The sequence below is a fragment of the Micropterus salmoides genome, unplaced genomic scaffold, assembly GCF_014851395.1.
Source record: "Micropterus salmoides isolate LMB-PRFRI ecotype aquatic unplaced genomic scaffold, ASM1485139v1 Ms_hic_scaffold_13, whole genome shotgun sequence".
Taxonomy (NCBI): domain Eukaryota; kingdom Metazoa; phylum Chordata; class Actinopteri; order Centrarchiformes; family Centrarchidae; genus Micropterus; species Micropterus salmoides.
Window position 1 is genome coordinate 34,421,354 of NW_024040374.1, and position 14,498 is coordinate 34,435,851.

General features: G+C 41.0%; 1 protein-coding gene across 1 annotated transcript in view; it reads left to right on the forward strand.

The window, feature by feature from the left end:
* The window catches only part of LOC119900192 (trafficking protein particle complex subunit 8-like), a 96,766-nt gene that overhangs the window by 53,226 nt on the left and 29,042 nt on the right, over positions 1 to 14,498 (forward strand). Inside the window, exons 3-6 of the mRNA XM_038714950.1 lie at positions 4,549 to 4,638; positions 7,867 to 8,041; positions 8,538 to 8,691; positions 11,188 to 11,284. Of these exons, the coding sequence (XP_038570878.1) occupies positions 4,549 to 4,638; positions 7,867 to 8,041; positions 8,538 to 8,691; positions 11,188 to 11,284 (516 nt within the window). The remainder of the gene's footprint in view (positions 1 to 4,548; positions 4,639 to 7,866; positions 8,042 to 8,537; positions 8,692 to 11,187; positions 11,285 to 14,498) is intronic.

Consider the following 14,498-nt stretch of genomic DNA (forward strand, 5'->3'; position numbering starts at 1 on the left):
TATCTCCCCCTCCTTTGTCTCACACGCCCACACACACACATGCTTGCTGGATTGTTTTGTTTGTGTATGATTTGATTATTGTCCTATTTCATTTTTCTTAGAATAGTTAATAATGATTTACTTGCTAAAGTTATTGATCTATGCTTGGGTTGAATAACCCCATTATATTTAAGAAGTCGTTGCCTGTGATTATTTTGGATAATGTTGTAGTAAGAGTTGGTTGCCACGCCAGCGTACGGATTCACCCTTCTCTGTTTGCCATAGACGGACCATACTTGTCTCATATTTGCTTATGTCCCTGATTCCAGGGTGGTGCCCTGTATTTATTAATTATAATAATAATTTTGAATATTAATAATTTTATTAATATTTCTAGAATATCTTTGATATTCAGCTAATACCAAACCTGACCATATGTTGACAAACCCCCAACATAAGTTTGCTGTACACATTAAACTTTTTTTTTTTCATGTCCCGCCTCTTCCAGGGTGTGATTGTTTGGATGACGAACAGTGACTCACAAGCACTTCGGCTTTATGAAAAGTTGATCAACAAAAGTCACTGTTACAGATAACATTAAATGGCCAGCGAGCCAAACCCAAACCTTCCTTATCTTCACCCAGTATTCTTCTGTCTTACTGCTTCTGCTGCTGACAACGACTCTCTGTCACAGAGTGACTGGCATTTCTCCTGGTGCTCGTAGGCCTATCTGTTTTTAGGCACATGCGAGAGCCCGGTGGGGTGGATAGAGAGCAAGCAGACTGCAGCCCACAGAAGAGAGTGTCACACACACCTTTTCTCTTTTATTAAATCACACACTTTTTGCGGTTATGTAATTGCATGTGATGACATTGCGATTAGATTAATCGTGCAGCCCTGGATCCCTTACATGTAGTTTATTGAAGAATTTTCAATTCTGTTAAATTTTATTGAACAATTCATAGCATTATCTCATTACACTTTTCATTCAGAGCAGGCCTAGGCCGTACTCTTTGTAATATTTTAATAGAGACCCAACAGTTCTTACCATCAGCAAGCACTTGGCAACACAGTTGAAACGCGAGCCAACTTTGTTACCTGGGCGGTGGAGATTTTCAAATAAGGTGGAAATGGTGGAGTGGATAACACCAGGTAGCAAAACCATCCAACTCAACATCGGATGAAACAGAGGTATATGTGGAAGTAGGGCTGTGCGATATATGTATTGTTTGACAATAGTAAAGACGTCCATTTACAATAATGCTCTATTGTTATATATGTAATATTTCCGCAAGGGGGTTGTGCTTTGCACCGCGGTGAAGTTAGTTTTCATTGGATATTTGACCCTATCAAACATCCAATGTGAAACTAATATCAACTTGAAACTAACTTCACCACGTCAATTCTTCCACAAGTGCTGGTGTTGCAGGGAAGAAATTTGCATTAAAAATAACAAATGTAGAGGAGAGTGACGTTTACTCAGAACTGGATATTACTGAACAGGAGGACTCAGAACATGCAGCAAAAACTAGGAGCTCAAACCTAAGAGAAGACTACAATGATACACAGATACAATGCAGTAGTTCCAGCCACAATGTTTGTGTTAGATAACGTTTAATGACTTTTCCCAAAGACATTCAGCTTATTTTCTAGTTCACCAAGACATGCTGTTTTGTGATATTAGCTATAGCAGCAGAGTTGTGAGTAATGCAGTCTGGAGCTGCCATCATCTTCTCATGTTAGCTTTGCAGCAGCAAGTAGCGCAGCAGTTTGCTACATTACTTGTTACATTACTTGCTGTGTCGTTGTTCACTCTGTGTCATGGTGTTGGACTTTAACAAGTTGTTGGTATAAATAATGTAAACAAGATTATTGAACAATAAGTGTGGCATGGGTGCTGCTGGTCTGTTATTAAAAACTCTGAAACTGAAGCTGCCTATAAATGTATATCCCTACAATTCATGTTGAAACACGGAACAGGTTGGCAGGCTGGGCTTCCAGGGCTGAAGCAAAGACCTGAGACGGGAGCAAAAAATAAACTCAATGTCAGATCGTAATCTTGGCAAGAGGTTCTAAAGCGAACTTGGCTAAATACTTAAGTGGGACGTAGCTTGTGTTACCACATGGGTGAACGGACGATCTGGCAGACTGGTTGGAAAAGGCAGGGTTTAGAGGGTTGGAAGAAACTGGTTTCAGTTGAGAGACATGAAAAGTTGGGTGGATTCTCATGGTACCCATCAGCTGCCAAGTTAAGGCAGCTGTGTTCATGACACAATCTATTATAAAGGGGCCAATGAACTGGGGGAGAGTTTCTTAGAATCAGTCTTCAGAGTTATGTTTTTTGAGAAAAGCCAAACTCTTTGACCTGGTTTATACATGGGCAGTGGTGATTGCTTTGCCATGGAGCGGAGATCACAGCCAGTATCCTTCCTGATTTTGCGGCATCGTCTGAGGTGATTCTAGATTGAGGGAACTGATAAAATCACTATCCTGAGAAGGAAACAGAGGGAGTTGATAACCGACAGAGGCTTCAAAAGGGACAGACCTGTGGCCGTGTGGGTCAGGGAGTTGTGTGCATACTCCACCCAGGCAAGCTGCGAACTTCAGGTGGATGGTAGGTGGACTTCACGCTTCCATGATAGTGCAGATAGTGTTATTACCTTTGCACGGCGGTAACCCCACAATGAAGTTGAAAGCTATGTGTTACCATGGGCGGCCAGGCACGGGCAGTGGGATCGGGTTGTCCTTCTGGAGTTCGATGGGATGCCTTACTCTGAGCACAGACTGTGCATGCAGACACGTAGCTTGGGTGTCAGCCTCCATGGTAGCCCACCAAAAACACCTCTTTAGCAGAGACAGGGTATGGTTTGAAGCCAGGGTGACAAGAGAAACGTGAAGTGGGACCGACTGCAAGACCTGGGAACAACAGATTCAGGCACGAACAAACGGTTAGCAGGGCTGTTACCTGGTCTGGCTGATTCCTTTGGGCCTCTCTAGCAGCTGCCTTGATTCCCAAGGAGATAGCTGCCACCACACAACTGGGTGGGAGGATTGTCAGAACTAGTGATGTCCTCCAGGATAATGTATCTGGGACAAGGCATTTGGCTTGACATTTCTGGAGCCAGGTCTGTAGAAATAGAGAGAACTGCCCAGCGTGCCTGGCAAGAATTGAGCAGTGTGACAGTAGGCCAGGTTTTATTGATCTGTCCAAACAAAAGGTTGCTCAGTTCCCTCAAAGTAGTGTGCCACTCCTCTAATGCTAACTTTACGGCTAGTAACTCCCTGTTTCCCACATCATGTTTATGTTTTCCCATAACTCAACAACTCACAAAACTCAGATTTTTTTTAAGGGAGTTTGGGGCAGATTAGCCGCCGCCTCACGCATTGACAGGAGGACTGTTTTCTCTTCTTTAGAAAGTATGAAATTGTCCGGTGTTGTCTAATCTTGTGCACTCGGCAGCAACACGTTCTCCAGCTGGGAACGTCGCCATGAGCGATGCATCGTTTATGATTGTAAAGTCAGGGCACATCTGGAGTGTGAACGCGGCCGTTGTGTATCATAAATGTGCTACTCTCAGTGCCATTAAAAATCAATCAATTTGTCCAAGGCAAACTGTATAGAAACCATTGCAGCTCATAGCGTGAAGTAACACGGCTTTAATGGGAAGCTAGCTTGCTAACTAGCTTACCGAGACAAGTCTTCATCATCCACAGAGCAACAACGTTACGCGCCTCCTCTTCAGATGCTCCGGTGTTTCCAGGAAAGCTCAGCTTTGCAGACGCTGCAGTTAACAACCTTTTTGGCTGAGTGAAGAGTGAAGTGCCACACTCTGGAGGTTTTAGGTGGTGAAGGTGTTACTGCAATGTTGTTGTAGTAACTTTACCGTTCACATCACTTTAGCCCGTTAAGCTGACTGTGTCGTTGTGGCCCAATGGCCTCATGAACAATTTTTGTCGACTACGTCGATTAGTTGTTGCACCCCTAGAGTGTATGTCTTTATCTCCTTCTTCCTAAAATCAGTGATCAGCTCCTTTTTGCTGACGTTGAGCAGTAGGTTGTTCTCTGAGCACCACTCTACAAGATTATGAATTTCCTCCTGATATCGATTCTCATTGTTTGAAATCCAGCCAATGATGGTGGTGTCATCCACAGCCCTGGGGGGCTCCGGTGTTGAGCACTAGAGTGGAGGAGTTGAGTCCACCAATCCAAACTGACTGGGGTCTGTTTGTGAGGAAGTCCAATATCCAGCTGCAGAGTGTTGTATTTAAAAACCCAGAGTGCTGAGTTTGCTAATCAATTTCATGGGGAGATTGTGTTGAATGGTGAGCTGAAATCCACAAACAGCATTCTGATGTAGGTGTAGTTTTTCACAGTGGAGATGGTATCCTTTAAAAACCCTAAATCTTATCTAGCAGCCCAGGTTATGTTACATCAGAACATAACCTGGGCAAGTGTTTTTATAATGATGGCAAACAAGGAAATACGCGTAGTGTGAGACAATGGCTGATTGTTGGAGTGAAGTCCTGTATCTCACTTCATTTTCATCTTTCATCTTTGTGTTTCTCTAGCAACCACGCCCTGGTTTGAAACCTACAGGGAGAACTTCCTGCAGTCGATGCCTGCCTCCGACCATGAGTTCCTCAATCACTACCTCGCCTGTATCCTTCCAACAGCACACAATCTGGCTACTGCTCCAGATAAGTCAACATACTCATGTCAGTTCTTTTAAATTTCTGCATTTCTTTAAAGAGGTGGTATTATGCTCATTTTCAGGTTCAAAATCTCAATTAGGGGTTGTACCAGAACAGGTTTACATGGTTTAATTTTCACACATATTTTTCTCATTCTGCACATTGCTGCAGCTCCTCTTTTCACCCTGTGTGTTGTACGCTCCACTCTTGAGCTACAGAGTGATGCATCTTACTTGTACAAAATCTTTGTTGGGAGTTGCACATGCACAGTTCCCAGGTAAGGACTATTAGCCAATCAGAAGCAGAGAAGGGCGGGTCGTAAGAAACAAGGTAGTGTGATCCAAATCAAAGCCGCTTCAGACTGCGACCGTAACCTAGCAGATGGTATAAGTTACTCTCAAGTCCACAACCACACAACATCATCATCTTACCATAAACGCTATGAGCTGGCCGGCCTCACATTCTCCTCCCGCGGGTTGGCACAGGCTTCCCCTGCAGCCACTTCTGGAGCTCCTCAACTCCGAAAATATTCAAGCGCATTTTTGTTCCGCCATCACTTCTCTTAAAACTGTCAGTAATCAAAATCTACACAGTTGATTTCTCATCTCAAAACTTCTTAGAAGTGGATTTAGTGATGAAATTACATATGGAAACTGTAAAATATAAACCTCTCTGTTGCTGGCCTTTGTCTGGCGCACGCAATGATGATGCAGTGAATAGTGAATATTCTCTCTGACCAATCAGTAGTCTGTCATGTTTTCACGTTACATTTTAGTATCCCTCAGCTCGCTTGGAACCTCACGTAGGTGAGGTGATACAAAAAAAGTACCTGGAAGTAGGTACAGGTACAACATTTCTACAATGGAAAACCAAACAAAGGCGAGTCGAGCCAAAGGGCCTCCGCTCAGACTAGCCGCTTGGCAAGCTTTATGACGCGTTTTCATTGTGACGTCACAGTGAAGGAAGGGAAATGGCTGGACTACAAACAAGCTGTTTTCAAGTGGTTCAGAGCAGTGCTTTCTGTGGGAGATGGGAACTCCCTTTCGGCTGGACTTTGGGCTTTTCACTTTGCAAACCTGTTACATGCACAAAAAAGAGATATAACTCAATAAAGGAGAGGGGAAAAGCCAAAAAGCATAATACCACCTCTTTAAAGTTCTAGTTAGGATAAGCAGCGTCCTGGTTCAGTAGTGGGGTGCAATTCATGTCACAGGGTCTGTTAAAATACAACACTGAGTATTTGCTTTATTTTATATGTCACTATGTTCTAATATACATTAAATTATCTGCTAAGTTCTGTGTGTAGCATGAAGGGCCTACAGACTTTGATTTCGTTATACAATGAAAGTATATATATAAAATAGATTTTTTGATACATGATAATTTTGAATATTTCAGTTTTAATATTCATTTTCCACAGCATCGATCCTAAAAAATGCGCTTCTCTTCTCCCTGACAGCAAGCTGATACACAGACCGCTGCAGCGCCCACACAGCCACGCCTCCTGTCACTCACACCACTTTCTTCTCGTCTCATTCGCTGAATTTGAATCAGTTTTTTTTTTTTCTGCCAGTTTCGACAAGTCCCGCCCTATTGTGCTGTGATTGGCTAGTACTCGTCACTTGTGTTGGATACTGACAAATGATACAAGCAAGGCCATATGAAAGTGAAGGTACAGTGCTGCTAAAGACCAAAGCACCGGCAGGAACGACTTGGAAGAACCTTGAGAGGTTGGAGATATCTCCACTTTCAACATCATTAAAGTATTAAACAAAATGGCCCAGTAAACTGTTCTTTATAAGATAGGTGTCCTGTTAGCTTAGTTTTGAGAATTATAATTGTTAAGCAAATTCCCCTCAGAGCCATCAGACCTGAGGAACCTCCACACAGAGGTTTACACCAGAGTTTTAGTTGATAGGAAAATACTTTGACTAAGGAAATTAACTGATGCTGTTCTGCTTAACACACAGTAGTATTACCTTTACTTACTAAGATAAGTTGGTAAGATAATTCAGTAATTATATTCAGTAATTTAATCAATGTTGTGTCAATTTTCCCCCATGGTATGGAAAATTTGCAGGCCTAACCCTACCCTTAACACTAACCCTGCGTATTTAAACAAGCTTACCTTGATTCTTTCAGTGCTTGCACTGACCAGGAACCAACAGCTTGCTTTGGTAAAGACAATGTGGTTCCTGTTCTTCATCCTTTGCTTTTATATTTGTAGGCAAATGTGAGACGTTGGTATCAAACATGTCTGCTGCGTCTTGTAAACAAGGAAATGACAAGCTGACGTATGACAACGTTTTGCGGGAATCAGCGATAATAGAATTGCGGAAAATTTTCAGTTGTTGGTCGAAATTGCAAATCACGCTAAATTCACAGGGATTTGTTAAATATGCTTTAATAACTGCGATCGTGAAATCCTGGAGGGACTGTATAATGATAAATAAACTACTTTGATAACTTGATCTGCTGGAACAATTTACCTGTTTCTTAAATAGGAAGAACAACAGCAGTAAAAATGACCAAACTATCAAAAATAAACTCAATAAACTCAGTGACCCCTGTCCAACCTACACCACAGTGGTTTGAAACCCTAGACTCTGTCATTTACAAATTCTACTGGAAACATAAAAAACAAGAATCAGATTAACACTACAGAAACCCAAACACATGGCGGTGTAGCTGTCCATCCATTCAGTATAAAATTCTGCACAGAGTACACTACACTTAAAATGGGATTCACAACATTTGCACTGAGTTCACACTAATTACGACTACTAACATAACGATGATGACTATCAAGGCTATTAGGATGATGAGGACTGTTATTACTACCACTACAAACATATTATTTTATTACTATTTAATTTATTAGTTATTTATCTATCTTCTACTATATTCTTAATTTCTTCACCCCATCCATGATCACTGTTTCCCAAGAGGGGGGAGACTCCTCTCACCAGGCACTGGGGGCCTGTACATGAAAAGCTGATTCTTTCATTTATTTGAACAACTTGTGTAATGTGGTGTATTTCCTGTTGATTTAGGATGTAACACTATAAGTAGTGGTGGTAGTAGTAATAGTGGTAGTCTTCCACTCCCATAAACCATCCTGGTTGAGTGTCTCTGCCCTTCTCTGATTGATCCACATGGTTTATAGTTGTGTCCTTGACATGCTGGTCCTGACAGGCCTGCTGGTGGTGTCTTCCACTGAGGCAGTCCCTGTGGAGCAGTTCCTCAAACTTTCCCAGGAGCAGCACAGGATTCAGCACAGTGGAGAATACACTAACCCCAAGTGGTTTATCCCCAACACGCTCAAGTACTATGTCTTACTGCATGACATGAGTGAGGGTGATGAACAGAGGTACTGAAAGAAACTTCACAATGGTCAGATATAGATTTCTGCAGATCTGCCAGTTTGTAATGTAGAAGATACCATTACACCATCTAAAGTTTTGTAATATTAGCATTACTTTCTTGACATCAGTGTTTGTGCCATTTTTTGTTTTTTGGAAAATAAAAAATTAAGCTCAATTTGCAGCGAACAGTGTGATTCACTGTACTGATAAATTGATTGTTGATAGTTAATTTGGCAAACTTCTTCCGTTTTTTCATTTCCTAATTTTAACTTGAGTATACAATTGAAGTACAAAAGCTGTTTGTTTTTTGATTGGATTTATAAATGAATAATGACATAACATTTTTTTTTTCATTTTCTGATTTTGGATTCCCAGTATGAAAAGAACAAATGATAGACAGACAGATTTAAAATATTATAACACCAAAATAACTACTGTAGTTGAATTTGCATTAAAAAAGTGTCATGCTGTATTTGATCAGTGTTACTCCTTCCTCTCCAGGGCAGATTCGGTATATGAGGATATGAAACAGAGGTATGGTTCTCAAGGCTGCTATCTGTTGAAAATGAACTCTCGTACCTTCTCAGCTGAAGAAGATGAACAGATTCCAGACCCCTGGAGTCAATACCTGCAGAGGAATAATCTGCAAAACCAGGTAAACGCTGTAGCTTCCACCACATGCAGTGACTGACCATGGTCCAAAATCATTCCCTGCGGCAACAGTCATCTTCAACTTTGGAAAAAACGGAAAGCAAAATTGACATGCCTCTGACAAAGGATCACTAAAGAGCGAACAGGGCCATGGGGAAAAGTCAGCCAGTCAAGAAGGTCTGCCAGATTTTGCATGTTATAATCATGTATTTCATCTGATTACAACAAAAGCAAATTCAAATTTGTTTATTTAAAAACACTGGCAAGTAATTCAATTTTATTTATATAGCGCTAATTCACCACGACACTTACCTCATTGCGCTTTTCATATAGAGCAGGTCTAGACTGTACTTTCTGTGCTATTATTTACAGAGACCCAACAATTTCCACCATGAGCAAGCACTAAAAAAAATTCATTTTAAGAGGCAGAAAACTCAAGGTCTGGTTGCATACAAATGGAGAGAAAGAGGAGGAGAGATGAGCTCAGTGCATCATGGGAAGTCCTCCGGCAGTCTAGGCCTATAGCTGCATAACTAAGGGATGGTTCAGGACTCACCTGAGCCAGCCCTAACTACTGTATAAGCTTTATCAAAGAGGAAAGTCTTAAGCCTACTCTTAAATGTGGAGAGGGTGTCTGCCTCCTGAACCCAAACTGGAACCTGGTTCCACAGGACAGGAGCTTGATAGCTGAACGCTCTGGCTCCCAGTCTACTTTTGGAGTCTCTAGGAAGCACAAGTAACCCTGCATTCTGGGAGCACAGTGCTCTGGTGGGGTAGTAAGGTACTATGAGCTCTTTAAGATAAGATGGTGCCTGACCATTAAGAGCTTTGTAGGTGAGAAGAAGGATTTTAAATTCTATTCTGGATTTTATAGGAAGCCAATGCAGAGAAGCTAAGACAGGAGAAATGTGATCTCTTTTCCTGGTTCCTGTCAGAACATGTTCTGCAGCATTCTGCATCAGCTGAAGAGTCTTAATGGACTTTTTTCGAGCAGCCTGATAATAAGGAATTGCAGTAATCCAGCCTAGAAGTAACAAATGCATGGACTAGTTTTTCTGCATCATTTGCACGGGATGCTCCTAATTTTTGCAATATTACGTAGGTGAAAAAAAGGCGGTCCTTGACATTTGCTTAATGTGAGACTTAAACGACATGTCCTGATCAAAGATAACTCCCAGATTCCTCACAGTGGTGCTGGAGGCCAGGGCGATGCCATCCAAGGAAACTATATCTTTGAATAATGCATCACGGAGGTGCTTGGGCCCCAGAACAATAACTTCAGTTTTATCTGAGTTTAGCATTAGAAAATTACAGGTCATCCAGGTTTTAACATCCTGAAGGCACATTTGAAGTTTAGCTAACTGATGACTTTCATCTGGCTTGGTCGATGGATATAACTGAGTATCATCTGCATAACAGTGAAAGTTTATGGACTGTTTCCTGATAATATTGCTTAAAGGAATCATATATATAAAGTGAAGAGGATTGGTCCGAGCACAGATCCTTGTGGAACTCCATGACTAACTTTGGCATGCATGGAGGACTCATTGTTAACATGTACAAACTGAAATCGATCTGATGAATAAGACTTAAACCAGCTTAGAGTGGTTCCTTTAATGCCAATGAAATGTTCCAGTCTCTAGGATCTGATGGTCAATAGTATTGAATGCAGCACTAAGATCTAATAAAACCAGTACAGAGACAAATTCTTTGTCTGATGCAATTAGGAGGTCGTTAGTAATTTTACTGTCTCTGTGCTATGATGAACCCTAAATCCTGACTGAAAATCCTCTAATAAACTATTGATATGATTCCTGCGTCTTTGTTAATTTTGTCTCTAATAATTATTATTTTTTTATTAAAGAAGCTCATGAAGTTGTCACTACTGAGGCTTATCCTAATACTTGGCTCAATAGAGCTGTGACTCTCTGTCAGCCTGGCTACATTGCGGAAAAGACATCTGGGGTTGTGCTTATATTCCTCTATAAATGACGAGTAGTACGATGCTCGGCATCACAGAGGGCCTGCCTATAAGTTTTAAGACTATCTTGCCAGATTAAACAAGATTCTTCCAGATTGGTGGAACGCCATATCTTTTCATATTTCCGCGATGTTTGCTTTAATTTTAAGTGTCTGTGTCATACCACGGAGCTAATCTCTTTGGTTTATTATCTTCTTCTTTTTTTTTTTTTTACAGGGGCAATGAATAAAAAGCCGATGGAATCACTTCCTTAAATTTAGTTACAGCACAAGTAATGCCAGTTTAAGTAACATTTTCTCCCAAAGTCTACAAACTAGCTTCATCTTTTGGGAGGGGGCAGTTGTGATTTAACAGTGATTAACCCAAACATCTGTGATTTCACTGTCAATTAGCAATTGTTCAGTTTGACTCTGTCACATCAGTAATGGCAGGGTCACTAGAAAGCACAACACATGAATCAGTCAGAGAATTCGTCTGACAAAAATTTGCCTTGTGTTAACATTCTGACCGTTATTGCAGGATTTGCTTGATGATGTAGCTCCAACTGTGAACAGTGCTGCTGTTGAGAACAATATCAGTGCAGCTGAAGTGGACAGCCTTCACTCAACAGTGAAAGGTCAGTCAATTCAACAGCTCCTAAATATACTAACGTTCCTCTTGTTTAGACTAGTGTTACTTTTGTCTATTTTTAAAATTTAGTCTTAGCCTTAGTCCTGTGTCAAATGTCCTTGCTAGTTTTTTGTCACATTTAGTCCACTGTATACTATTTTTTTAGTCAAGTTATAGTTGACTAAAAGTCTGGGTATTTTAGTCTGATTTTAGTCAAAAGAAAATCAAAACTGTTTTAGTCTAGTTTTAGTCATTAACCATCATTTTAGTCTTTTCTGACTCATTAGTAATAATAAAAAAAGTAATAATTTTGATTAGCATTTTGGTCAGTCTGCTCTAACCAAAATAGACATATGATTCGAATGTTAGTTCTGTTCTCATTTTTATTGCAAAGGAGACATTCACTTATCTCAATTCCCAGGTGGTTAGCCTTGATATGCCACTTCAAGTTCAAGGTTTTTTTTTCAAAAAATCTTATACCACATCAGAATGTGAACTATACATAGCTTTTGGGGAAGCTCAGTTTTGTGATTCTCACTGCTGAATCATTGTGATTCTGACTGCTGAATCACTAATAGCATGTACACCTGGAGCTGACTGTGAAAGGCATGTTTGTCTTATTATAATAATAATAATAATAATAATTTTTATTATCATATATGGCCGTTCTACTACAATTATGCTTCACACAACAGCTGCGGCTGTGTTTGCGACCTGACCTTTCTTTTCTCCGTGAGAGGGAAGAATTTATGAAGTTGCGTGGTGCTGTGGGGAGCCCCCAGCTGCAGTAGTAGGCCTACATGGATCATGCGTAATATTCATCCAGCCAGGGGGAACGATCACGAACCGTTCACAGCATGTTGGTCATACTAGCAACACAACCTGTACTGGAGAGGGAGTAGGGCGGACCAGGGACAGGAGATCGGAGCGACATGCCCAATGCATACGGTCTGTGATAGTTCCCTCTGGCGCTCTACATGATCCATGATGATAGAGAAATATAGAGATTAATGGCAATAAAGCAAAATGTCTATATTTTAGACCCCAAAATATCCCAAATCATGCTTTTAGGGGAGCTGAGGTCTAAGCTCCTCTTTCTCCCTAGCGTGTTGTGTTTATAACCACAGTTCGCATCCTCCACACTAACGTTTTCCTCACGCAGCAGGCGTTGCTGGCTGACCAGTGTTCAAAGCACAGGAAGAAAGAAATACAGCTGAATGAGCACTGTTCAAGTGAAAATTTAGAAGGAAAAAATATGGCCTGTAATTTTGTCTCATTATACTAACAAAAAGAAAGAGAGATTTTATTTTAACATTTTTATTTTATGAATTACATTTTAGTCTCGTTATTTGTCTGATGAAAGTAACACTAGTTTAGACAACTAATAGCTATCTTTTAAATAATATAACATAACATATAAATGAACATCTGTGACATTCAAGCCCTTGCCAAACAAGTTCATACAATGCTGATTAAGCCTAGACAGGTTATACTCTATACTGTATATTGCAGTAAACCTGAGTTTTTAATTCTGTGTCTGTGGTGACATTCACGCTAATTTTCAAGAGGGTCCAACTGCAGACCTCCTCTGTCAGGCCACTTCCGCTGCAGACCTCCTATGTCAGGCCCCCTCCACTGTCAGGCCAGTCAGGACAGGAAATACACGCAAAAACTATAAAATGCAATTTGACAGGAAACGCATTGAAAAATTATAAAGTTTAATCACGTAGACATAGGGGGAGGGTTTTTGTCATTGATTTTATATTTAATTATTTAGTCAACACTGTAACGGGAAAATAGCAGGCTAATTCCTTAAAAATACATATTGATTTGAGCCTATTCTACTTAGCACTTAATGTGCCAATGTAGCAACAAAGCCGACTATATTGCTTCAATCATTAAATTAGTAAAAATTTAGTCCAAATATGACGTTTACTCCGTCTATACAGCTAGCCACATCCATTCACAGAAAAACATTCTTGTTGATTAAGAGTGTAACTTAGCCTCTCTTCCAGTCATCTTAAAAGAAACACACACACATCATAATTTCCCTTTGAAGAGTAATATACTATGGCATTTTACTGCTATCAGCTGAATTTAATAGGAAAAACGGACAACTGTGGAAACTGGATTACAATTTGAGCTTCGTGGAAGTCTGTAGTATAACGGACGTACCAGGCATGGTTTAATAAATAAATAATAATTCAATTCAATTCAATTCAATTTTATTTATATAGCGCCAAATCACAACAACAGTTATCTCACAGCGCTTTTCATAAAAGAGCAGGTCTAGACCGTACTCTGTGATGATATTTACAGAAGCCCAACAGTTCCCACCAAGAGCAAGCACTAGGCGACAGAGGCAAGGAAAAACTTCCTTTTAAGAGGCAGAAACCTCGAGCAGAACCATGGCTCAGGGTGGGCGGCCATCTGCCTCGACCGGTTGGGGTGAGAGAGAGAGAGAGAGAGAAAGAGAGAGAGAGAGAGAAAGAGAGAGAGAGAGAAAGAGAGAGAGAGAGAGAGGGATGTAAGGAGAGAGAGAGGGGAGGGAGGCAGCCTACACAATATACACACAGAGGTACAGACAGCGAAGGTAATGTTGCTATAAACTAAATGAAAAATGGTACAGATATTTATAATAGTGTTAATGGTAACCATCGTAATGTTAATGATTATAATGACAATAAGACCAGCGACAACAGTCGCTGCAGTAGAGGGTGTCGAGCAGGAACACAGGGGCAGCAGGCGACCCGCAGCCACAGATCCAGACTCCACAGCTCCAGAGCCAGAAAACCTGCAGGAAGTGATAGGAGGAGAGAGGAGAGGGACGAGAAAGCACAAGACTACCAGAAAGGGGAGAAGTTGTGTTAGTAACATGCAATAATGGGATAAGGTTGCATACAGAGGGAGAGAAAGTAGAGGAGAGAGGAGCTCAGTGCATCATGGGAAATCCCCCGGCAGTCTAGGCCTATAGCAGCATAACTAAGGGATGGTTCAGGACTACCTGAGCCAGCCCTAACTATAAGCTTTATCAAAGAGGAAAGTCTTAAGCCTACTCTTAAATGTGGAGATGGTGTCTGCCTCCTGAACCCAAACTGGAACCTGGTTCCACAGGAGAGGAGCTTGATAGCTGAACGCTCTGGCTCCTAGTCTACTTTTGGAGACTCTAGGAACCACAAGTAACCCTGCATTCTGGGAGCGCAGTGCTCTGGTGGGGTAGT